This window comes from Phodopus roborovskii, unplaced genomic scaffold, assembly GCF_943737965.1.
Source record: "Phodopus roborovskii unplaced genomic scaffold, PHOROB, whole genome shotgun sequence".
Classification (NCBI taxonomy): Eukaryota; Metazoa; Chordata; class Mammalia; order Rodentia; family Cricetidae; genus Phodopus; species Phodopus roborovskii.
In genome coordinates, this window is record NW_026126424.1 from 5,530,057 (window position 1) to 5,556,441 (window position 26,385).

Consider the following 26,385-nt stretch of genomic DNA (forward strand, 5'->3'; position numbering starts at 1 on the left):
TGTACTCAAATAAGAATAATAACGGAAAATAAGCTTGTTCATCTATAAGTATTTCTGGTTCTTCCCTTGAGTGAATGTGTATATTTAAAAGTCAGAAAGAAAACATTTTCGAATTCATATTAAAGAGCAAGAAAAGCTACAGCCCCTTTCTCATTGGGTTTTGCTAACACCCAGAACATCAGCGGTTAACGCAGTATGAACTGTTGCTTGTACATAGCAGCTGTTGCCTGATCTGAGAACTCAACTGCTAGGGGAGAATGGTAGGCCTAGGCTGGCTACTGCATGTGGAGGACTGTGGCTCCTTTGGCTTCATGCTGCATGATATGCTTCAGAGGGTACTCTGGGTTCCTCCGCACCCATTTCTCTTACTAGCAACAGGTTTTCTGTTTAATGGCATGTCTAATGCATTCTGTGTTCTGCCGCGAAGAGGATGCTATGATATTTCACTCGCCTAAAACAAATAACATCAGTGTATTGTGTTTCTATCCCACAACTTACTTTGTTGGAATACCTTTCAAATGTTTTCAGTGTTGTCATGAAGGCAATATCTAGGTGTGCTGATCTGGCTTGGTGTGCTTATCAGTAGATCTATAAAACACCTATATGTTGCTTTCATTTTTGTTGTTGTAAAAAGCTTTGCAAGTTCATTGAAAGTGGGAGAACATTGAAGTGTTTGTGGAAGAAGCTTACATACTGTTTATACATGTCCTTGTGTATATGTACAGGAAAACTAGACTGTTGTTATTTAACTTTTGCTTCTGTAGGAGGTGCGTGGCCAAGGGACCTTGGTGAGTGTCATTGCTAATGAAGTAACAAGCATTCAAGCTAATCTGCTCCAGGATTTGTGACCACCCCAAAGAAACTTCAGAGTTTAGATACTTTCTCTTGGCACACTCAACTGCCACAGACACTTGAGATTACCATTCTTTTTGTCATGATCGATGAAGGGACACTCAATAGCCTTAGACACTTTAGATTACCATGCTTTTTGTCATGGTCAATGAGCAACAAAGAAGCCAAACTCACAGAGATGCTTTTGCATATTTAAATTGTGGTTTCTTTCTCACATACATTTCATTACCATTTGGGGAAAATCATGCTGTGAAAGTACTTCTATCAATGTGAGCCTGGGCTTCCCATGCCAGACTTACCCCCTGGAAACAGAGCAAAGGGAACTCTGTTTCTACCATTCACCCTCTGTTTCAGTTACAGTGGCTGAGTGCAGAGACCTGTTAAAAGTGCAGTCATCACTTTAGCTAGACAGTTGTATTCCAAATCGTTTTCCCATCTTATGACCAGTAACAAATCTGCACCCTAGGAATGATGATTTGTGGTCAGCCCACATTGGCATATTTGACCACAAGAAAAGGTCTTTGAGGTGTTTTTCAATCATGAGATTATATTAAAACAAGCTAGACAGATGTAATCTTGGAAAGTTAAATTGAAACATAAGCCATGTTGCTGTTCCCGTGTAGTCTAGCCTTATGATTTGAACATAAGGTTACATAGGACATATAAGGAGACAGAAGGCTTGCCCATCCTCTGTGCAATTTCATTCCAGTTACTATCAAAAATTGGAATTATTCTTCAGTAGCATATGAAGATTATACAGAAATTAAAACAAAATATAGATATTAATATAAACTTTAAAAATATTTTTCCACAAGGCATTTACATTTAAAAGAATTGTTCTGAGGAGAAATAGACTGTCTAGGAAAAAAAATAACCTCACAGAGTGTGTTTATCTGCTGTGCTGCTTTGAAGCATGCCTAATCTTCTCTTTCACTTTTCAGTTTCCTGGTCAGTTTCATGGTGGATGCCCGTGGTGGTGCCATGCGGGGATGCAGACACAATGGACTCAGAATCATTATCCCACCTCGGAAATGCACAGCACCAACTCGAGTCACCTGCCGCCTGGTGAAACGTCATAGACTGGCAACGATGCCGCCAATGGTGGAAGGAGAAGGCCTGGCCAGCCGCCTCATTGAAGTGGGACCTTCTGGAGCTCAGTTCCTTGGGTAAGGGTTTCCCATAGCCTCCTACTTAGTCTCCAGTGGGCTTGTGCCCTCTACCCAAGACCAATGGGATGGAACGCCAAAGGTATGTCAAGCCATTTTAAAAAAGGATAGCCTCCTGTGACGACTTTTTAAAACTAGAAATAGTGACTTGATGCCCGACTTTACTCCACACTCCCATGGTAAGGTGTCAGTGAGTTAAACATGCAGGTTGCTAGTTTTTTTCTTCCTGGATGTGGGAGTAGCTGCCAGATTCCCAATGAGATAATCACATGTTTTTAGGCATTGGTTTTTCTGTTTCTTATGTGAGATTAAAAGGCAAAATATAAAGAAAAAAAATGTGTTCTGTTTGAAATATAAATTTAACACCTTGTGTGGTTATGAATCCAATGCTACCTTCCCTTTGGATCACAGTGTTGCTTTCATCAAATACCTTAAGTTCAGTCTGTGTGTGTGTGGTTTTTATTATTATTATTATTATAAAAATTGCTACCTTCAGCTTTTAAGCCACAGTGTAAGATGAAAATACTGAGATTAACCTCTGCCATTTTTATTTTGGCCATTTTGAGCAGAAACTAGCATTTCTTCTTTCTTCTGTCTGTATGGCTTCTGTCATGCAAAGTGGCACCTCATTGTGTTAAGAGGTGAACAGTTGCCAATGAATGGTGACAAAAGGATGGAGCTTTGTGGGGGGAGCAAGTTTCAAATGGTTTTGAAACAAATCAATTGTATTTAAGTCTTGAGGCTTAGAACTGAGAGAAAAATCTTACTAATCAGGATTCCTTTTGATTTGTTTATGTCATACTGGGGAGAAGATTTCTTGCTTTAGAACTCTGAAAATGTTCTAAAGCCTGTAATTTGGAGCAAATTGTTAACAGGTTGCTCCAAATTCTAAAGGGATGTGTTGCTAGTTCCCAGTTGTAGAAACCACCTCTCACATGTCTTATCAGGGATAGCTTTGAAAAGAGCCTGCAAAGTTCTGGGTTGCATCAGAAAATGTCACGTTGGTTGGATTCTTTTGATGTTCTTGATGTTCAGTTCAGAGCCTAACTCCCTCCTGCTCAGATAGTTGCAGACTTTTTAAATAACCTTCAAATCTGTTGAGGAATATCTATGAAAACGGCTGGCTGCTGTCCAGAGTTTTCACTATATTCCCAACAGTTTTGTCTTTCCCGAAGAGCAAATTTTCCCCTCTTTTTTTTTTTTTTTTTTAATTTTTTTTTTTATTTGGCTAGTGCCCTGGCAGTGAACCTAAACAGGAACAGACTTGACAGCCACTTGCTGCCCTGGCACAGAGGCACCTCCATTGTACACTCTGGGTCTCAGTTCCTGGTTCCTTGCTCTTTGTGACCAATGGAGGGAGCAGAACCAAACACAGTGTGAAACCAATCTTCACCCTGTGATGCTGGGGTTCTGTGGACACGGTACCTGAAGCTTACTTCTGTTCTTTCTTTCACTGCTGCTTTGGATGTACTCAGTAAACTTCACCTGCCAACGGCTCCTCCCCCACTTAATGAGGGAGAAAGTTTGGTCAGCCGCATCCTTCAGCTGGGGCCTCCTGGAACCAAATTCCTTGGGTAGGAGCGACTTAAAACAAATTGATGGCTGCTGGCCCCCATTCTCCTTCTTCTGCGATATGATTTCTCTTTTCGTCATTGTGCCCATGACATGTCCCTCTCTATGATTTAAACTCTGTATAACCTATCTTTAGTGGACCATTTCTGACCCTTGTGGTATGTGACTTTTGTTTTTGAGTGATGTTTTATATCTTCTCCTTTAAAGTGCTGTGACCTTCATTTTTGTTCAAGCATGAGATTTGCCTAGTTGTACTCTGTGCTAGTCACGATGTGGTTATGATGAGTTTGGAGTCTGTATCAAAGCAACCTGGACTCAGAAATGGAAAGCCTCTGTCTATGTTGAGGAAGACCATGACCTAAAAGCCATAGGAAAGTGCATGTTCTGGATCCTGAACATAATAGGCATTGCACACTATTGAACTATCTGCTGAGTGGCTCATTAGGGCCACATTGTGTACACATGCCTATTGTTTTCTTGAATGAAGACAGTATGAGCAAAAGCCACAAGTGCATGGCTCATTGGCACAAGTAGTGTACCCTTCTGACATCTCATTTATAGCACATTGAATTATGCAATGGATGAGCCATTTTCTTTCTTAACCCATGTTGTCATTTTGCACCTATAGAACATGTTTTAGGAGACTGGCATACATCATAGACATGCATGTACATTTCTTTTGGTTAAATGTGCTGCACCTACATTAATCAAAGGAGAAGTTCCAGAATGCCACATGCACTCACAGAGAAATATTCGGCCTAAGGTAGCAGCATGTACTTGAGGACCAGTGCCCCTGAGGTGGAGTGCCACTGGGCTCTGAAGGAAAGCCACTGCGTCCCTGTTCCCAGAATGAGCAGAATTCCAGGTCACTTTGCAACAGACCGTGTTGAGGTGCTTGTCTCAGGATTGCTTATCCTGTCTACACTGAGTGTTCTGCATTGCTGTGCCAGGCCGGTGATCGTGGAGATTCCCCACTTCGCTGCCCTTCGAGGGAAGGAGAGGGAGCTGGTGGTTCTTCGAAGTGAAAACGGGGACAGCTGGAAAGAGCATTTCTGTGACTACACTGAAGATGAGCTGAACGAGATCCTTAATGGCATGGATGAAGGTACCTTCTGTTAAGGGGTCTAAAGGAATCTCAGGTAGAGATGTGACAATTATATGTTGCTTTTAGATGCTTTAGTTATCTGAGCACTCATGTGCTCATCTGTGCCTCTTGAGGTGTTTTACACCTCAAGCACAATATCTGCTTGCTGTGTTCTGACTGCAGCAAGTTGTAGTCCATGATCTGTCCATTTTCTTGACTGTGTTTACGTTAACTTCAGGAAAATAAAGCCTTTTAAGGTATTAAATGTCTAGCTTTAACAAGTATAGTCAACGTGATTCTATCTTTTAAAGCAAACTTTTATTGAATCTGAAACTAACACTAGAGGAGATATCGTTTCATAACAAACAATTCTGCACAAAAGTTTTAACATACTTTTAAACTTCCTATTATTAAAGAGACAGGAACATTAAGTTTATTCAGTCATTCATATGGAGACTTAGTTTAATTCCCTGTATTTCTCTAAATACCTACACTAGAGCAACTTGTAGAGTCCATGATCCCACCTTCTGCTGTTAGGTAATATATTGAATAAGTCATTGATCCCAGAGGAATAGTGAAACCCTGATGTCATCACTGATGTTGATTACAGACACAAACGATGTCACGAGACAGAATACATAAGCAGAAACCTTACCCATTCGCTACAGAATTTATTACTGGACTGGTCTCCCAGAACCTAAAGGACCATATGATTTCTTAAGACCACAGTAACTGGTCTTTGCGCTAACTTTGAAATTTGCAAAGAAAAGGAGGTACTCATGCAGCCTCCTCTCCATCACATGAACCAAGAATAGCATGTGCCTATTCCCACTACAGGTTTGCCGTCAAAGGCCCTCACAGACATAGCACTACACAGGCACATCTGCCCTGAGAGGCACTTCTTTTCCATTGCCCTGGAAAGCCTGTTTTTCCCGAGGAATACCAGCAACCTGCTGACAGCTGATGAAAGATCTCCCTATTTATTTATTTGGTGTCAGGATGACCTTGTGTTCTAGCTTTAACGAAAGGGGAGCTTTGCTGCTCCCCCCTGATTACTATTAACTGTGCCCATGAGTCCGTTAGAATGTTCAAAATAGTCACTAGCTTTATGAGGATGGATCATTTCTTGTCTCAGTGCTGGACAGCCCCGAGGACCTGGAAAAGAAACGAATCTGCCGCATCATCACTCGTGACTTCCCACAGTACTTTGCGGTGGTGTCTAGGATCAAACAGGATAGCAACCTGATTGGCCCAGAGGGCGGAGTGCTGAGCAGCACCGTGGTGTCACAGGTGCAGGCTGTCTTTCCAGAGGGAGCACTCACAAAGCGCATCCGTGTAGGCTTGCAGGTATGTCCATGTAGGATGCAGATGAGACTGTGGGATTTTATTGCCAGGGGTACAATTAGGTTTTCAAAGGAGAGTTGAAAAATCACCTAAATAAATTTTTTCCTGAGTGAGCAAAGACTAACACAAGAGTCTAAAGTTTCACACAATTTTGAGGGTGGGGCAGGTGAGATGACTGGGCTGGTGAAGGGGCTTGCTGTTAAGCCTGAGTGCCTGAGTTCAAGTCTGGAAAGCCACCTGATGGAAGATGAGAAATGACGTCCTCAGATTGTCTTCTGGCCTGCACATGTATGCTGTAGCACACACTCAGCTATACACACCGCTAACACAAATAAATAAATAAAAATAAATATAATAATTTTTTTTTAACTGTGAGTCTTTAACAGTACTAAAGTCACAGCCACCATGTTTGAAATCTATTAAACACATTTGTGTCTGGATAAGATAGTTGACATGTTAATCGCAGTACTGTGTAACGAGAACGGTATCTCACTACAGTACTGTATAGTTTAATGTTCTTTCTTGCCTTGAAAGGCTCAACCTATGCACAGTGAGTTGGTGAAGAAGGTCCTAGGTAACAAAGCAACCTTCAGCCCTATAGTCACTTTGGAACCCAGGAGAAGGAAATTTCACAAGCCTATTACCATGACAATTCCTGTCCCCAAAGCTTCAAGCGATGTCATGCTGAATGGTTTCAGGGGAGACGCACCAACCTTAAGATTACTATGCAGCATAACAGGTGAGTCATACGTGACTATAGCATAGAAAATTCTAGAAAATATTTAGATCATAGTGAAAAATTAAGTTCCTTTTTGCCAGAAGTAGCCCTGGAAGCTGAGCATATAGGCCAGTATTTGGAAGGCTGGGTTCAAGACCTGTATCAAAAAGCTGTGGTGTTAGAATGCCTAATTCAGGAGAAGCACTTTTAATTAACTAGGTGAACAGAAAGGTGAAAAGAATGAGCTGCTTACTCATCAATGTGTATATATCAAACTGTTATATAGTTTATATATTTTAAAAATAGATATTTTTCATTTATTTTTTTTTCACCCATTGAGTTATTAGTGCTGCTCATATGTGCATGGTATAAGGCCGTCTACCAGCTCAAGGACATGGGCAATCTGACCTACCGGTGACTATCCCTCAAAGAAAAGTGACTTTTCTTTCCCCCAGAAGATATCAACTGCCAATATCTCCTCATTGATGGGTGGCGCCTTGACGGCTCCTTCCTATGTGTGCAGGAATTATCCTGGGGTGACCTGTACAGGTAACCCAGTTCTGAGAGTTGACCCATCCAACAGCCCATGTCTAGTAGACAGCTTGTCAGTACCCCTCCCATCTTCCGGCTCTTACTTATCTTTTCTGTTTTCTCCTTTTCCACAATGTTCCCTGAGCTTTGAGGAAGCGACAGGATGATGTAGATGTCCCACCTACTATTGAGCACTCACAATTACTTATTAATCTTAGCACATTGAGCAGTTATGAATCTCTGCATTAACCACTATAAATATCAGTAAGGAGCATCTCTGATCAAAATTACATCTATGGATATAAACATAAATATTTAGAAGGCCATTTGACAATATGACCAGTTAGCAAAATCAGCACTGGTCTTCCCACTAGGGCTTATGGCTTCTGTGACTATGTTTAGGGCACTCTGCCTGCATTTCCTCCAGTGGAGCAGACTCAAAGCCAACCAAGAGAGCAGCTGATTCTCTGTAAACAGTCTGGCCGATATTGCACCAGAGCACATATTGCCTGCTATATCAATCTCATAGATTCAGGTCCAAACCTGCATAAAACCATTGATTTCCCTCCTCCCCCACCCCCACCTTTTTAGTAGGTCAAGTACAGAATGCCTAGTAAAGAGATATTCAAATAATTTCCCTTAAATTTAGTTTATCTTAAGGTGGTGTTTGCTTTTTTTGCGGGGGAGGGTGTATTTTTTTTTTCGGTACATAGTTTTAACAGTTTGTACTCTTTCATTTTGATTTAATTAAATATACTATTTTTTTCCCTTCTGGTGCTGGTGATTGAACCTAGGACATGCTATTTGCTAGAAAAGGCAAGCACTTTACTCTTGAGCTACATATTCTTAGCCCTGGAAGATGTTTTTCTTTTCTTTCTTTTTTCTTTTTCCTTTTTGGCAATGAGGGTTGAATACGGACAGGGCTGTGCACACAACACGCAAATACTCTATCGCTAACCTGTATCTCAGTCCATGTTATTCCCATTGTGCCCTCGCTTTTGTGGCATGGAAGGATCAGACAGGTGAACAGTCAGAACCACAACAACTTTATTTATAGGCCAATGTCTGAAATTTTGCCCTATTATCTTCCACAATTGTGCTGTTTCAGGTGGAACCACGCCCGCGCAGTGGGAAGACATCACAGGAACTACACCGCTAACATTTGTCAATGAATGTGTTTCCTTTACAACCAACGTGTCTGCCAGGTATGTGTGTGCAACACAGAAAAACGTACTCACTGTATTTCTTTCTTCCTCCCCAAAATGATTGTTTTCTCTTTGTTGTTTGATGTCGTTTCTTACTTCTTTCAAGGGTATTTTGTTTGTTGTTGCTTAATATGAAATAAGGCTTATATTGTTTGACATGAATGATAATAATACAATAACCAAGTCCTCCCTGGCATTCAGATTAGGATCTATGGAAAGCATGGGTCTGTCTGCTTTGGCTGTATGAGCCTGATGCTAGCTTTAGAAGCCATTTCTGATGATTACAGTCCCCAAGGAATGAAAAGTTTCTTGTTATCCAACAAAACACACAGGGAGTTGCCTTTTCAATGGAATACCAAGACACACAGTTCAGTGTAGCTTGGTAAATGGCTACATAGTTGCAGTGTGTTATACACACTAACATATTTTCATATTATACATCTTTAAGAAGGTATCTTTTTAAGAAAATATTTCTTTTACATACAGTAACTGAATTCTAATATTAGTTCTCATTTGTATAGTCTTTAATGGATAGGTAAACATCTTCAAATTTCTCTGGTTTGTCTGATTGAGTCTCAGTATCTGGTGAGTCCCTTCGAAGATGATGTAGAGAGGAAACGATGTTGAAAACTTCAAAAGATTAAATGAATAGGAAAGGAATCAAGGAAAAGAATAATTCACTCAAAGAAATCAGTATCATAGTCTGATACTGAGCTTTTATTACCAAAGATTCCAAAAGCAATCAATTTGTGAGTCAAGAGATTAGTTATAATAAGAGTTTTCAAGATGAGAAACACAGCTAGAACATTGATGTCAATCTTTTTGTTTGTTTTGTTTTGCTTTGCCTTGGGAGGTATATTCTATTGGATTTATTCATTATACATGGTAGTTGGTTACATAATGGCTTTTACTTGTAAGGGTATATTGTACACTGAGCATATTCCCTCTTCATCATTGTCAGCCCTAAAAATCTGATTTTTCTCTCCTTCTTGTTACCTCTAGACTTCCTTTCTATCCCATTGCCTTCCTTGCCATTTCCTTCTTTGTTTCCATTTGATCTAGGTCCTCTTATCATCTCTATCTTTCTGACTACCTTCTTTTTCAAGACTCATTTGATGACTATATTGATCATACTGAAGGAATTGATATTTTTTCAAATGGCATAATTTAAACTTTAGGTAGGCCAGGCAGTGGTGGTGGATGCCTTCTATCCCGGCACTCAGGAGGCAGAGGCAGGCAGATCTCTGTGAGGTCAAGACCAGCCTGGTCTACAAGAGCTAGTTCCAGGACAGGCTCCAACGTCACAGAGAAACCCTGTGTTGAAAAACAAAACAAAACAAACACAAACAAGCATATAAACAAACAAACAAAAAACCCTTTTTCTTTCTTTTTATAGGTTCTGGCTAATAGACTGTCGACAGATTCAGGAATCTGTTTCCTTTGCATCACAAGTGTATAGAGAAATTATCTGTGTACCATATATGGCCAAATTTGTAGTCTTTGCCAAATCACATGACCCCATTGAAGCCAGGTTGCGGTGTTTCTGTATGACAGATGATAAAGTAGACAAGACCCTTGAACAACAAGAAAACTTCTCTGAGGTGGCCAGGAGCAGGGATGTGGAGGTAAGAATATAGACAAGCTGCATCCTGAATTATCACTATCAGGTCACTTGCAAAAACAGATGTAAGAAGAAGATTTGCTTAACAAAAGAATGGTCAGCTTGTGTGTCTATCAGTTAAAGTTCAAGGTCCCTAATCAGAGATTATTTTTTTTCTGACAATTTGGATCATAAATGGATGGTCTCTTTATATGTAGAAGGATTCTAGTAAAATTTATTTGAAGAAACACTGTAAGTTATTGGTAAACTTAGAGTATATAGATAAGTATGTGTTTATGATAACTATAGCAGTTTCTGTGACTTTATCTTCCTGGATTTTCTTTTAAAGTACTCCTTCTTGTTTAAGTACATGCTAGGCCAGATAAATATATATATATATATATATATATATATATATATATATATATATATATATATGTTTTTTTTGTTGTTGTTGTTGTTAAGAATTTTCTATCATTAAAGATGTTTAGATACGGAAGTCCTGTGCTCTTATTATGATGTCAAAGTTCCCAATTCAAGGTTTATATTAAGGTATTAGACATATATTGGTCTTTATGGGTATTGTGATACAACAATAAAAATGAGAAAATTTATTGTTACCATGCAATTGAAGATTCTCAGTAGCAAGAAAGAATACTGGTACTATGTATGTATGTCATATGCCTGTGCTTTGCTATGTACATGACAGATGTCAATCAGCATGTGAACATTGTCCTATGTGTATTCTAAGAACTGAAGGTTCTAAGTATACCTACTACTTGGTAGAGTAAATGATATAAAAGTGATTATAGCTGTCTTAATCTGTGTTGGTTTTCTGTCTTATCTTAGGTATTAGAAGGAAAACCTATTTATGTTGATTGTTTTGGCAACCTGGTACCACTAACCAAGAGTGGCCAACATCATATATTCAGTTTTTTTGCCTTCAAAGAAAACAGACTTCCTCTCTTTGTCAAGGTAATGCATATACAAAAATAAAAATCAGTTATACATTTACTCAATTGTTTTCAGTTACTTTCATAGTGAGCATATATGCTTCTCAGACATTTCCAGTGGTTTTTAAATATATTTTACAAATGTTTACAAAAAACATACATTTTTAAAATTTTTGAAGTCTAAAGTCAACCATATATTTTAATGAGAGACCACATTATGAGGGGAATGAGGAGATCTATGACCAAGGTATTATTAAGTAGAAAGATTAAATACTGTTTCCCATATTTGAAGACAACTCTTCTCGTGTGTGTGTGTGTGTGTGTGTGTGTGAATTAAACTTAGGGCCTCATGTCTAGTTATTGACAGGGAGTAACTCTACTAGTGACTTAACCTCCTAACCTTCCCATTTTTTCATTATTGTTACTTTTAGAGTTTAAAATGTATGTAAATGTCACTAGTGTAGAGACTAAAAGAACATAGAAAACTTTTTATAAGAACGTCTCAAAAGACCCAGAAACTCTTAGTCCAGTAAGATAATATTCTAGTTAGAGCTATACATTTGATGTACTTTTATCAATTCCACATAATAGAAAGTTTGATAGTGAATGGCTGCATTTACTAAGGGATACCCAAGGAAGTAAGAGTTATGAAGACTGAAAGTAAAAGGGTGGCTATTGGGGAAAAGGGTGTACTGGGGAGAAATTATTGCTTTATGCATGAAGACTTTCAGTTTGGAAAGTAATTCAATTCTGCATGCCTATGGATAGTGATGATAGCTATACAACAAAGTGCACATCTTCTACTACTAAATTATACATGTAAAATGATGTTTCCTGTTACAAAATCCACAGTTACAATTGAATGATTGAATGAAATTCTGATGTTGCAATGAACTTAAAAATATTATAAGAAGTCAGTAAAACACAAGGGAAATACTATGTAAGTCCGCTTTACAAAGCAGGGAGATTCTTGGAGACATAAAGTAGAATGGAGGTTGTCAGGGACAGGGAATGGGAAGTAAATGTGTACTAGGCACAGTGTCTGGGTGGATAGATAGCTCTGGAAAATAGTATTGACTGCACAACTTCATGAATGTGCTTCACAGCTCTTAAACAATTGTAGAAATGTACAGTTTTATTTATTGCAGGTATATTTTTACCATAGTTTTAAAAAAGGTAAATTAGTTTTGGAAACATAATGTACAGAAAGGTAACAACAATTTATGAGTAGTTTATATCTGAAATTTGCTGTGAGTTCTGAAGGGATCTAGCATCCTGACCTTAAACAAATGGCGGGCTCATTTGAGGCAAGACATGAGAATTAGCTTGATGGTTAGCTTTATTTCACATCATGTGCATATCAAACCATCCTGTTACCTACCTTAATATATGTACAAATTTTTTCATTTGTACATCATGAAACAACAATGCCTAGAAGACATTTTCAAAGTGTTATCGTTGATAATGATGCCAAAATAGAAAAGGGAAAAGCTTTACATCTGTGGACCTTATGTACCTCTTTTAAGTGTCAACTGATTGAAATCCCCACCACCACCACTTTAGACCTCACCTGTGTGAAACATAGGTGAAACACATGTTTTTCTTGTTCAAGGTACGTGATACAACTCAGGAACCTTGTGGGCGACTATCATTTATGAAGGAACCAAAATCCACAAGAGGATTGGTGCATCAAGCCATTTGCAACTTAAACATCACCCTACCAATTTATGCAAAGGTATTATTGTAAATACTGTAGTGTTCTCAGGCAGCATAAAAATTGAATTTCAACTTCTTTGTAAAAGACATTGAACACAAGAACATGTACAAATCATTTTTGTTATTCTGTCCAATTTAGTGATTTTTCTTTTCAGTTCAGTAAAGAAAAAGCAATTCCCACCTTCTTTGACATTTAATGCACTTTTATGGAGGCTTTTATTTTTATATATTAGATATGGCAGAGAAAAACTGAGTTTTAATTTTAATGCTTTCTGAGCTAAGTTGTAAAGAAAAAATTAACTGGTGTTGTCAATCCCTGTTCATGTTACTGTGTGCACTCCTAAGGCTAGTTGGTGCCTTGCCTGCCACCAGGATGTTAGTATGTTAACTACTGCTCACTGTCTACTCAGAGCTGGGTCAGCTTGAAGGTTCCAAGCATACTACTAGAATTTTACATTTTCCTGAAGTAATTAGATGTTTATATTATAGCCTGTCCTGTTTTAATTATTAAGAATTTTAAACATGATCAGTATAAAAACATATTCTTGATAGGAGTACATTTGATACAGCACTAGAAAGAGGTTTATTAATTCCTGATGAAAATCTATGTAATATTATTTTGTATCTAACTCTTTCTCTATTACATAATACTTCTGGCTGCTATGAATGTATTAAAGAAAGCAACTGAATCAATTAAGTGATGTGGAAAATCTTATTCTGAAAGCTTTTTTCCCCTTTAAACCAATGTCATTTAAAAATAGCCAGCTGCAGATGGTAGTCTGTACATAGCTGCTACAAGTGTTCAGTTTGTTCTGCACTTGGCAAAGGGATGCATAATAGGTGCTGGGGGCTAAGTAGGGAAATACTTAAAACTTCCAATCCCAAGTCTGTAGAACCAAGAATTCGCTATATTAGCTTTACCCCATCATAGATGCCATAGTATGTATTGGTTTAAATGCTGATTCATGGAAATAGAGATCAGTTATATAGAAGAAGACTCCTAGCATATATTTGATGTTATTAGTTCTTCTTAAAAGTTAAAAATAAATTTAATATCTATTTCCATATATGCATGATACTTCAATGCAATTGGAATGTAGCAGTAGATAGATCAACCAAAAAAATGTGATCTCATGACACAAATGTACTTTAGTGTTTGGTTTCTGGAGGTAGGGTGACAGAGGACAGAGGCATAGTCCACCCAGAGATATTAGTGTGAATGTTCTTTCATTGGTCTCTGAGCTCTACATATTCTGAGAAACAATGCATTTGCTTTCTTTTATATATTTTGAGGCCATACATAGCTCACAGAGTTATTAATGCTATAGTGGTCAGGGGTGGTTTCTATTTAGTAACTCAAGACGAAAAGAATAAAATGCCAAACATTGCATAGTTGAGATATAATCAGAATTTAGTAGCTTTTGTTTTGATAAAGCTTGTGTAGTGCCCGTGTACTGAAACTATTTTCAACATAAACTTACTAATGACATTTATCATTTTCAGTCAGTATCCATGGTAAGTGGGATAGTGTCACCTCCATTTCTGTAAATCAATTCCGCCAGACACAGTAAATATCAAGATTTGAGGCTGCTGGTAACCTTGGGTTGTATTTAACATATGTTCTTTTTATCTCTTTGAATACATAAGCTTTGGTCAGTGTTCTTTGACTGTCTTCTATAAACTGTTTAAGAAAACAATCTGAGTGTACTGTATGTCTGCCTTGATGCTTGTAGATGTGATGTATTTACTCCTTTCTTCTAAACATTTTCTTCCTTCTCTCTTCTTTCCTTCTTGCACGGCATCTCGGGGCATCAAGGAATCAGAGTCAGATCAAGAACAAGAGGAAGAGGTAATTTTATAACAGCATTACTTGCTCCTGATATGTCATTGCTAGAGCCACTAAAAAGAGCATGCAATTGACCTCTGAGTTTAGAGAGTAGGCAGCTGCCTTTAGCAATTAGATGAGCAGAATTCTAATCAATCTACCAGTCCTATGTTTTTTCCCCCATCATGTGAATGGCATTTAGAGAACTGCTAAGTTTCTTTATTTATTTTAAGCCTCTATGTAATAGTATGCATTTCTCTACCAACTCCTAAAGGCCAGGCCATTGTCTCAGAGACCTTCAAAGGCAAGGCTGAGGATGTTTGAAGGCAACCGTGATCAGACACATTGGTTTGCTTTATAGGTCTCCTAGTGTCATTAGCAGCTAAGTTTTTCTGAGGGTGGCCCTGTGATGACGTTAGCACTGGGGCAATTACTAGGGTGTGTGCTAATGCATTTGTGGGGTTCTTGAATCATCTCAGCTCTTATCTGCAGTATGCAGATTTGTTAATGTGTAGCTTATGTAAATGAAAGTAACTTTAGAAGTATACTATGGTCCTAATACCAAGTGTGACAATCACTAAGACTAACCAATTTTCAGGAACACGTAGGCCATTCACTAGACTTCAAGATTATGATATGAACATTTTTAAGTGTTATGCTAATGCATCTGAAATATAAAACTACAAAGAAAAACACAACAAATGCTCTGTACCTACAAGCTTATAAGGCATGGCCTTAGTTCAGGAGATTGCTCCAAATTCCCTTTTCTGTCATAGAAAGCTACAGAACAGATGTGGGATGGCATCACACACACCATCAGATGTGTGACTGGTCTTCCTGTGTGTACCACTGTCATACACTCACTTCTGTGTTCAATGATTCTATTGCCCTGCTTCTTAAAACGTGACACCTACACCCCAAAAGAGCATAAAAATGATGAAACCAACTTTGCTGAGTTCACCATTGAACAATTTCCATTATATACACAGTGTTTCCTGTGACATACGCTCAGGAAGTTTCTGTTCTTCCTAAAAGGAATATGTGAAAAGCTTTGGAGCAGTGGCTCACTGTTGTCACAAAATTACTTGGGTAGAATTTATCACCCAGCATGCTTTGCCATTCTTTTTTTTCTCATTAAATGGGAACCTACTGCTTAAGACTGACTTCACCTTTCTCATGACCTTTCCCCTAATACACATTTCTCATATCAAACGCAGTGGGGTCATCTCTTCCCAAGATTAACATATTCTTCCTGTAGTATCTAGAAATGATGTGTGAATATTTATACATACAGAACTGTAGCTGATGCCTTTGACTTTCCTCTAGCTTATGATGTCACTCCTATATGCATAATTACAGATAGGATCTTACTATGCACATAAGGGACTCTGAGCCAGGAGCTGTTTGTAACCATTGAATTTGTGTATGTTTTCTTTCAGATCGGTATGACATCAGAAAAAAGTAAGATTTTTAAATAAAATTGAGTTTGTTTGAAAGCTGGCTATAATGAAAAGAAGCATGAATTAAGATGTAAGCTAGTTGCCATTACTAACCACCATAATAATTATATTTTTCTGTAATTCTTATTAATCATTAATATGTACTTATAAATGCAGCTTGGCCAGTTAAATCATAAATATACCTAATTTGTAAGCTAATTATCAATAAATGCAATGATTATTCATCTAAGCATTCACTTTCTTTTGACATCCCTGTAATCCCTGGCATTGCTGTCAAGCTTGTTTACAAAGCTACTCTACCGTTTTGTCCATTTGTTAGCATAACATTGTCACCTCATTCTCTTTTTTAAAAGTACTGACATGACAGTATTACTTTTTACATAAAGCTACAGTGGCCTCTATAGGCAGCCTTGCCTTTGGAAGGATGCCTACAAAAGCGATACTGTCTCATAGTTCTTAGCTGAAGCTCACACACCCCTCCCCTCATACCCCACCATCCTTGCACTCTTACTGTGGTGAAGTGTACCTAAATCTTTAGGTGAGTTCTAACAGAATTTTGTGGAAAATTCCAAGGAAAGAAAAAAACAGAAACAAAACAAAACAAAAATGGAAAAGAATGCAAAAATTAAAGTATACTGGATCCAATAATGCATCACAGTATGTCCTTTTGTGGCTATGTTTAAATAACAGCTCAAAGTCCCAACAAAGTAGTAACCAGACCTAAATTCACCCGAGGTTTGTGAAAGTCTATTAACATTCCATCTTGTTAGCCTAGTCTCTGAGACTGTCTCTTCTTGTGTAGAAACCCGAGTTGAATTTTATAGCGTTTTCTCTACCTTATACCTTAAGCCACTTGACAAAAGTATTCTGAGTACTAAGATTTATTTTGGTTCATCATATCCAAGGATAACAATTGTGAAAGGAAAGAAAGCAGAGCCCTAGCTAATTGTATTAAGTAGCTTTTCCATATCTGTGATAAAAATCACCATGACAGAAGCAACTTACTGAAGGAAGAGTTTTATTTTGGGTTTACAGTTCCTGAGGATTAAGGGTCCATGATGGCAGAGCAGAGGTGGTAGGTAGCAGTCTGTTGGAATGTGGAAAATACAAACAGGCAGAAGGAACACTCTGGAAGCCTCAAAGCCTATCCAGCCCTGGTGACACTCTTCCTCCAGCAAGGTCATCCCTTCTAAACCTCACAAAACAGCCGTCTACTAGGGCCTGTTGGTCTGAAATCTTAGCTCATTGTACTTCCCTGCAGTCCTGTTGAGATGGCTTTAAGGGAGCTTTATCCTCCTGTTCCTCCTCATTCAAGATGAAACCATCTGAGATTCTGATGTCTTCAGTACCTTATATAAGTAAACAATCCACATTACCATACATTGGTTTTAATATAATACATGCATACATATTCCCTCCAGAGAAGGCAGTTTTGTTTATGACACCTATTATTGTTACCTTCCCTGATTTTCTTTTTAAGTGCTTTGATTTTCGCACCCTCTTTCTTCTTGAGGACAGTTGTATTCACTTAAATGGTTCCTTCCTTTACTCCTGTGTACAAGCTAATAGAAATAAAAATCATTGTTCCGAGCCAGTTAAAAAGTTGCAATGTTCCCATGTTGCTGTAGTGCCATGGATTCTCATGAATGACACCTAGATTCTTTGAATATCTTCCAGATTCCAAATACAGATTTATGTTTGGCTTTCTTTCAGTTTAAAGATAATCCTTACATAATTTTCATATAATTATAAAATAACATCCAAAGAGGGACTCTCTTATGAGGCATTTACTAAAGTCTTCATGTAAGCCAGCCCTGAGGGTTTCCTGCATTTGCATCAATTAAAAGGACCTCCAATGTGACTCCATGTGACTCCAATATCCTGTACACCTTATGCATGTATCATTAGGGAGCTAAATATGCTTCACCACAGTAATATTTTATATTTTTATTCTACTTTCTCACCACCCTCCTGCCTGCACTTTTCTGCAAGGCTGTCCCCCCCAACCCCACCCAGCAATTTTATTCCACCTTTGCTTTGCATGGAAATAACTTGGCTTACATCAACTGTGTGTGTGTCCTGTGTGACTGTCTCTAATTTGGATTGCCATGCATCACATTTTAACTCTGGACTCACATATACGTTCAGTCACAACTGTAGTTTGTGTCATCTTTCCTTTCCTTTATCTTCCTCCTTGTTCTGTCTGTTACGTCTCTAAACAAGGAGGTTCCTCTGAGGAAAGGGCCATGCCTCTCAGCACGAGATGTGTGTCATCATCGTTAGGTGTGGATTTCCCTTAGATGAAATGCCAGTCTGCAGCTGATTCAGATGTGTGTTCTGCCATTGCTGTATGGTGGCAGGACGCTGACCAAATTCCAGACCTGTGGGATTTACAATGTATGAACGTAGTTGGGTGCAGTTCTGAATTTGCTCCTACTGGCTTTCTCAGGGAGGAAATCAAGTTTCTGCAATTTCTAATGCTTTTTTCTCATTTTTTTCCCCATGGTTTTTTGTTTTGTTTTATTTTCTGACATTGATCTGTAATATCTGGACAATCTTGAGATATCTCTGTGTAATTTCACTGCGCTCTTTTTGATTTGTGACCTTTTTTTATGTATGTCTTGAGTATTTGTGATAGCTTTGTTGTACGTATGAATGTGCTACAAGTGAGAAAATTAAGCAAGTTATTTCCTGCTCATTTTCCTTTTCAGTTATTTTTTTTTTTCTGTTAGCCTTGCTTTGCTCTTGTTCCTTGAGACCTTGTGGATCCACCATTCCCAGCCATTCTGTTGCCCTTCCACCACCAGGAAAAGACGCTGTGTTGTTTTGGTCCTGATTACATTTGCCGATATCTTTTTTGATTTCCATTTTACTTTCAATGTTTTTCATTCACATCAAAGATGATGAGACAGAGTCAACAGAAACATCTGTCCTGAAAAGCCACCTGGTTAATGAAGTTCCTGTCTTAGCAAGTCCGGACTTGCTCTCTGAAGTTTCTGAGATGAAACAAGATTTGATCAAAATGACGGCCATCTTGACCACAGATGTGTCTGATAAGGCAGGTTCTGTCAAAGTGAAGGAGCTGGCAAAGGCTGCTGATGAAGAACCAGGCGAACCATTTGAAATTGTTGAAAGGGTTAAGGAGGATTTAGAGAAAGTGGATGCAATCCTGAGAAGTGGGGCCTGTGTGCAGGACGAAGGCAGAGTCCAGACTTCTCAGTCTGTGAAGGAGCTGGAAGAGGAATGGGTCATTGTCAGTGATGAGGAAATCCAAGAGGCCAAGCAACATGCCTCAGAAATCACTGAACACCCATGTATAGAAGTCAGAGTAGACAGAGGCTCCAAGGTCCAATCAGAGAAGGACTCCACTGGGTTAGTGACCTACCTTACAGAAGACCTAAATTCATATACTTCTCCTCATGAAAAGAAGCCACAAACAACTCAGGAAAAGTCAGGGCAGACAAGTCAGGCTTCAGCTGTTGGCAAGAGCTCTGAGAATAATAAAGGAAAGGCTGTGCCAGCAGAGGAGAAACAAAGTGCCCAGAAGCAGCCCAAACCAAGCCTGGTGATAAAGAAGCCAGTGCGGAGGAAACTAAAAGAAAAGCAGAAACAAAAAGAGGAAAGTTCCCAGGGCAGTGAAGAAACAACCGAACTTAAGAAAGGTAGTTCAGAGGAGTCGGTAGATGAAGATCGAGGCCTGGCCCCTGAGCCCTTTCCCACTGCCAAAGCCACCTCTCCTCTGATAGAAGAAACTCCAATTGGTTCCATAAAGGACAAAGTAAAGGCCCTTCAGAAGAGAGTAGAAGATGAGCAGAAAGGTCGAAGCAAGCTGCCGGTCAGAGTCAAAGGCAAAGAGGATGTGCCAAAAAAGACCACGCCCAGGACACACCCAGCAGTGTCCCCTTCTTCAAAGTCATCTCCTTTCTCTAAAACAGAAAAGCACCCTCCCCTTTCTTCCTCTGCAAAAACCGAAAGACACACACCAGTGTCACCATCAAGCAAAACAGAGAAACACTCACCTGTGTCACCCTCGCCAAAAAATGAAAGACACTCACCAGTATCATCAAGTAAAACCGAGAAACATTCACCTGGATCCCCCTCAACAAAAAATGAAAGACATTCTCCTGTGTCATCTGTAAAAACTGAACGACACACACCTGTGTCACCTTCAGGCAAAACAGATAAACGTCCACCAGTACCATCATCAGGAAGAACAGAGAAACACCCTCCAGTGTCACCTGGGAGAACAGAAAAACGCTTGCCAGTTTCACCTTCTGCAAGAACCTCAGAGAAGCAGGCTGGGAAAAATGATAAGCACCTGCCTGTGTCACCTGGGAAGACAGAAAAGCAGCCACCAGTATCTCCCACCTCCAAAACAGAACGAATTGAGGAGACGATGTCTGTCCGGGAGTTGATGAAAGCATTCCAGTCAGGTCAGGACCCATCTAAACACAAAACGGGACTCTTTGAGCACAAATCAACAAAGCAAAAGCAATCACAAGACAAAAGTAAAACCAGGGTAGAAAAGGAAAAGGGGCACTCAGTAACCCAGAGAGAGTCTCAGAGAACAGAAAGTCAGACAATCAAGCGTGGCCAGAGATTTCCAGTGACGGGAGCTACAGAATCCAGAAGGTTCCGTTCTACCACTATCACTGTTGGGCTCAGGACAGAAGATCCAGTTAGGGAAAAGTTTGACAAAGCCCCCATTATTAAGACACCTGAGCCAGCTCCATCAGTGGTGGCAGGAGAAAGCCCTCAGGGCAGTGTGATCCTTCAAGATAAGATGGGGGATGAGCAAGGAGACATGGAGCTTCAGATAAGCCCAGATAGGAAGACCTCCACTGACTTCTCTGACGTTATCAAGCAGGAGTTAGAAGATAATGACAAATACCAGCAGTTCCGCCTCACAGAGGAGACAGAAAAGGCTCAGATTCACTTAGACCAAGTAATCACAAGTCCTTTCAATACAACATTCCCACTAGATTACATGAAAGATGAATTTCTTCCAGCTCTATCTTTACAGAGTGGTGCTTTGGGTGGCAGTTCTGAAAGCCTAAAACAGGACATTATAGCAGGCTCCCCTTGTGGCAGCCTGATGGAAGGCACCCCTCAGATCAGTTCAGAAGAGAGCTACAAACATGAGGGCCTGGCAGAAACTCCCGAGACAAGTCCAGAGAGTCTTTCTTTCTCACCAAAGAAAAGCGAGGAACAAACTGAAGAGATCAAAGAAACTAAAGTAGAAATGCCCACAGAAACTCATTCAGAAAAAGAGCTTCCTATAACTAAAGACATTACTGATAGTTCTGAAACACAAGGTGCTTTGGTCACTGGGGGTTCAGAGTCCTCTACTGAGCATTGTCAGAAGGAGGTCACCCAAGACCCTTCCCAAGATGGATGCTCCAAAGAAGATGGTTGCCCTAGCAGCCTCATTGAATCATTAGCAGATGGAACATGCCAGGTCTTTACTGATAAAGGGTCCTATGATGAAAGTCAGCTCCCAGTTGTTAGTTCAGCTTACAAGACACAAGCAGAAAGTGAAACTCAGGAATCCACAACTACCTCCGAGGTGGCAAAGGCCTTCCCACCATCTGATGCTTCTGGGAAGGCAGGTGAGGGAACAGATCCAAAGCCCCAGGGAGCTATTAGAAGTCCCCAGGGGTTAGAACTTCCACTCCCTAGCCGGGATAGTGAGGCCCTTAGCCCAGTGGCTGATGAATCGTTAGCAGTAAGCCACAAAGACTCTCTAGAAGCCAGCCCTGTGCTGGAAGATAACTCTTCACACAAAACTCCCGATTCTCTGGAACCAAGTCCTCTGAAAGAGTCCCCTTGTAGAGACTCCCTTGAATGCAGCCCAGTTGAGCCTAAAATGAAGGCAGGAATTCTCCCAAGTCACTTTCCTCTCCCTGTAGCTATTGCCAAAACAGACCTTGTTGCCGAAGTGGCCTCCATGCGTTCTCGGCTGCTCCGAGACCCTGATGGCAGTGCTGAGGATGACAGTCTTGAACAGACATCACTCATGGAGAGCTCAGGCAAAAGCCCCCTCTCCCCTGACACTCCCAGTTCAGAAGAAGTTAGCTACGAGGTCACACCCAAGGCTTCAGATTCAAGTACACCCAAACCAGCTGTGATTCATGAGTGTGCAGAGGAGGAAGACTCTGAAAATGGGGAGAAAAAGAGATTCACCCCAGAAGAGGAAATGTTCAAGATGGTAACCAAAATTAAAACCTTTGATGAACTCGAGCAAGAAGCAAAGCAAAAAAGGGACTACAAAAAAGAACCCAGGCAAGATGGCTCCTCTTCAGCCTCAGACCCGGATGCTGACTGTTCGGTAGAAGTGGATGAACAGAAGCCAATGGAAAGCATGGATAATGAGAGTGAGGTCCCAGTCTTGGTAACGTCGGAGAGCAGAAAAGCTTCTTCCTCCTCTGAAAGTGAACCTGAGCTGACAGGGCTGAGCAAAGGTGCTGACTCTGGACTTCTGACCGAGCCAGTTATTCGTGTGCAGCCTCCATCTCCCCTTCCATCCAGCATAGACTCTAATTCCAGCCCTGAAGAATCACAGTTCCAACCTATAGTTTCCAAGCAATACACTTTCAAGATGAATGAGGATATTCAAGAAGAGCTGAGTAAGTCAGAAGAAGACAAAGATTGTGAATCTCCTTTAGCTGAAGGCTGTCAGGGTCGTTCTACTGAAGGTGTTGATAGGTCTTATGATGATCTGAAAAGAGAGACTCATCGGTCAGAAACTTGTGATGGCCATGGTTGTGAGGCTGTGAGTCCTAGCAACTCAGCTGCCTTTGTCTCCCCAGGACTACAGAGTCCAACATGCAATGATGTTGATGAGCAGCTGGCCAGTGATAAAGAGTCAATGGCTCTCCAGGATACTTGTGAGAATGATGCCAAAGGGAGAGAGCTTGATCCCTCTGGAGTGGAATCTACACAGGTACTTTTCCCCAGTGAAAGCTCTTCCCTGTCTTCATCTCCTTGTCCAGTATCTGAAAAAAAGGAATCGGCTAAAGAACTGCCCTCTCCATCTTCCATAGTAAAACTAGAGGTCACAGTAAAAGATCAGACTCTGGAGAGCATGTCAAAGGACTATGCCACTCAGGACTCATCTACTACAACTCAAACAGATAGGCTTAATATGGATGTTCTGGTGTCTGATTTAGCTGAGACTGATGAAAATTCTGATCCTCAAATAACCAGCCCTTATGAAAATGTCCCTTCTTCATCATTTTTCTCTGGTGAGGACAGCAGAATCCAAACAGATACATGTCACACCACAGTTGTTTGTCCACCTGAAGTGTACTCTGTTGTCATCAGGTCCTCTTCTGAGGATGTCGTAATGACAACCTCCTCTAGTAGAATTTTCTCAAGCCAAGAATCGAGTTTTGAGAGCCAGGGCCCAGAAACTGAACCCGAGGGAAAAAATAGCTTGAGGGGAATGCAGTCAGAAGTGCCTTCCTCATCTGTTGCACCTGGTACACCAAATGCACCAGCAGTCATTAGTGAGACAGTGAGCAAAGTTATCATCACAAAAACCGATGTGGATTCTGACTCCTGGAGTGAAATCCGCGAAGATGATGAAGCCTTTGAAGCCCGAGTGAAAGAGGAAGAACAAAAGATATTTGGTTTGATGGTAGACAGACAATCACAGGGTACCACTCCTGATACCACTCCTGCTAGGACCCCAACTGAAGAGGGGACTCCAACAAGTGAACAAAATCCATTCCTCTTCCAGGAAGGAAAATTGTTTGAGATGACCCGAAGTGGTGCTATTGATATGACCAAAAGGTCCTATGCAGATGAGGGTTTGCACTTTTTCCAAATTGGCCAAGAATCCAATGAAGAGACTATCTCCGAAGACTTGAAGGAAGGGACTACAGGGGCGGAGCAGCCACAGCTGGAAAGCACAAGTGAGTCACTGGAACTTTCAGAATCCAAAGAAGCAGTGGACGTGGACGATGAGGGAGAATTACTTCCCGATGATGTGAGTGAGGAAATAGAAGAATTACCTGCCTCAGGTACTAACCTTGACTCCCAAGTCATGATTTCACCTTCCACTGAAACACCTACAAAAGAGGCTGTATCCACAGATGCTGAGGACCTCCCCACCATGCAAATGAGTGATGCATCTTCTCTGAGCACTGTGAAGCAGACACCTTGCCCTGCCATCCCTCAACCTATTGTTCAGCTGGAATTTTCCACAGTCACTAGGTCTGCTCATTCAGATAGGGATGACGAGTCCCTAGATTCTTCTCCAGAGGAACAGAAGTCTGTGATTGAGATCCCTACTGCACCCATGGAAAATGTGCCTTCTGCCGAAAGCAAACCTCAAATTCCTCTAAGGACTCTCCCCACTTCAGTCCCAGTCCCTCCATCTACAGAGGATGAGAGTGCATTTTCTGATGATTTCCCACCTGGCACGGATGAGGAAAGTAAGGAGGATGAAGCCAAACCAAAGTCCAAAATTCCCATTAAAGCACCCACCCAAAGAACTGAGTGGCAGTTCTCCCATCCAGACACATCTCTCCAGAAGACAGCTGTTTCCCAGGGACAGGACATGCTAAGCAGAGCACCAGATGGTAGAAGCAAATCTGAATCAGATGCTAGTCCTCTGGATGCTAAGACCAAATGCCCAGTAAAAGCCAGAAGTTACATTGAGACAGAAACAGAGAGCAGGGAGCGAACAGAAGGCTTTGAGTCAGAATCAGAAGAAGGGGTCACAAAACCAAAGCTATTTCCATCCCGATTACCAGTTAAGAGCAGAAGCACTCCATCTTCCAGCAGAACAGGTGTGAGCCCCACAAAAGAGAGCAGGGATCATTTCTTTGACCTTTATAGAAACTCCATAGAGTTCTTTGAGGAGATTAGTGACGAGGCATCCAAATTAGTGGACAGGCTCACACAGTCAGAAAGGGAGCAGGAGCCACCTTCAGACGATGAAAGTAGTAGTGCTCTGGAAGTGTCAGTCATTGAGAATCTGCCACCTGTTGAGACTGAGCACTCAGTTCCTGAGGACATCTTTGACACAAGGCCCATTTGGGATGAGTCCATTGAGACTATGATTGAACGCATCCCTGATGAAAATGGCCATGACCAAGCTGAAGGTATTTGCCAGCCACTGGGATTCCCTGTGCTACGCATGTCATAAATTTGATAGAGATTTTTTTTTTTTTTTTTTTTTTGGAAACGTTTCTTTTATTTTGTGATTTGTGTCTCATTTTCTTTAAGCTTTCTGTAGTGGTTAATGTGTTTGTGTAAGCCCTTTGTGTTTTGTGCTTTTTCTGTACACTCTTGTCTATGAAACAATCTCAAGATTGAGTAATGAGAATGCTTATCAAAAACATAAACATAACCAAGCAATGGGGGCGCCTTGCTTTTCTTTAGCTGCTGCACGTAAAGCCATATAAGCTTTGAGTTTTGTTGTTCTGAAGTCCCAGGCTTAGCCTCGTTAAAAACTTTTGCTTTTACACATGAACATATGGGTTTCCTAGCACAAGGACTTAATGCTCATCTCTTTTCTTTGTGTAATCTAAATAATTGGTGCATTAAATTTTGTCAGTATTAAGAAGCCCTTTACTCAAAATGATTGCTCACATCCTGAAATTCTAATTACTGTGGGTCTGTTTTCCGATTCAGAGAGGTTGGCTTTCAGATACCATGGTAACCAAATTAAGCAAACAAACCTAAGGTAAAAATCCACTTTTGACTTGTGAAGCAGATGGATTATGAATGTGTTCAGATGAGATTCAGCAGACAACAAAATCTCAAGCTTTGCACGATGTGAGGGAATGATGGCTCTTGGAATTGTGGAAACAGGAAACCATGGGTGACTTTGAGAGGTAACCTGCAAGCTTCCATTATCTCTAAATGAAGATGTATTCCTAAATGTGGGAGACAGAATTTCCTGATACTGCCCATCACTCAAAAGTAGTTAAAGGGAATAGGATGAATTCTAGTTTGTGGTAGTAAGAACTATATCACTTTACTTAGGAAGAAACAACCAGAAACTTTGCCTCAGAAGCAAATATCATAGCAATAGGACATACAAAGTTCAAATGCCTTTATCTTGTCTTCTTCCAAGGTCATTAGGACAGTGGCAGGCCTGGTCAGGCTGGTCAGTCTAACCATGGGTAAGATAATTCTTAGTGCTTTCTTTCAGGCAGGACCTGGTGGTGATTGACACCTCCACAGGCATTAGTAGTAGAGCCCAACCACCTACTCCACTCCTATATCCCATTTGTGATTTTTCTGGTGTTTCATTTGTGAAATGAGTATGCTCTGGTGGGCAGTTTTTTCAGAAGTGTAAAAGGAAAGCCCTGAGATAACCGGACATTCTGTTTAGTTATTAGTCCT

General features: G+C 40.3%; 1 protein-coding gene across 1 annotated transcript in view; it reads left to right on the plus strand.

The window, feature by feature from the left end:
* Positions 1–26,385, plus strand: part of Ank2 (ankyrin 2) — a 204,502-nt gene that overhangs the window by 163,255 nt on the left and 14,862 nt on the right. Inside the window, exons 29-40 of the mRNA XM_051185534.1 lie at positions 1,794–2,018; positions 3,494–3,592; positions 4,541–4,695; positions 5,810–6,021; positions 6,553–6,757; positions 8,376–8,472; positions 9,869–10,097; positions 10,922–11,047; positions 12,638–12,760; positions 14,558–14,590; positions 16,006–16,027; positions 18,927–25,136. Of these exons, the coding sequence (XP_051041491.1) occupies positions 1,794–2,018; positions 3,494–3,592; positions 4,541–4,695; positions 5,810–6,021; positions 6,553–6,757; positions 8,376–8,472; positions 9,869–10,097; positions 10,922–11,047; positions 12,638–12,760; positions 14,558–14,590; positions 16,006–16,027; positions 18,927–25,136 (7,736 nt within the window). The remainder of the gene's footprint in view (positions 1–1,793; positions 2,019–3,493; positions 3,593–4,540; positions 4,696–5,809; positions 6,022–6,552; positions 6,758–8,375; positions 8,473–9,868; positions 10,098–10,921; positions 11,048–12,637; positions 12,761–14,557; positions 14,591–16,005; positions 16,028–18,926; positions 25,137–26,385) is intronic.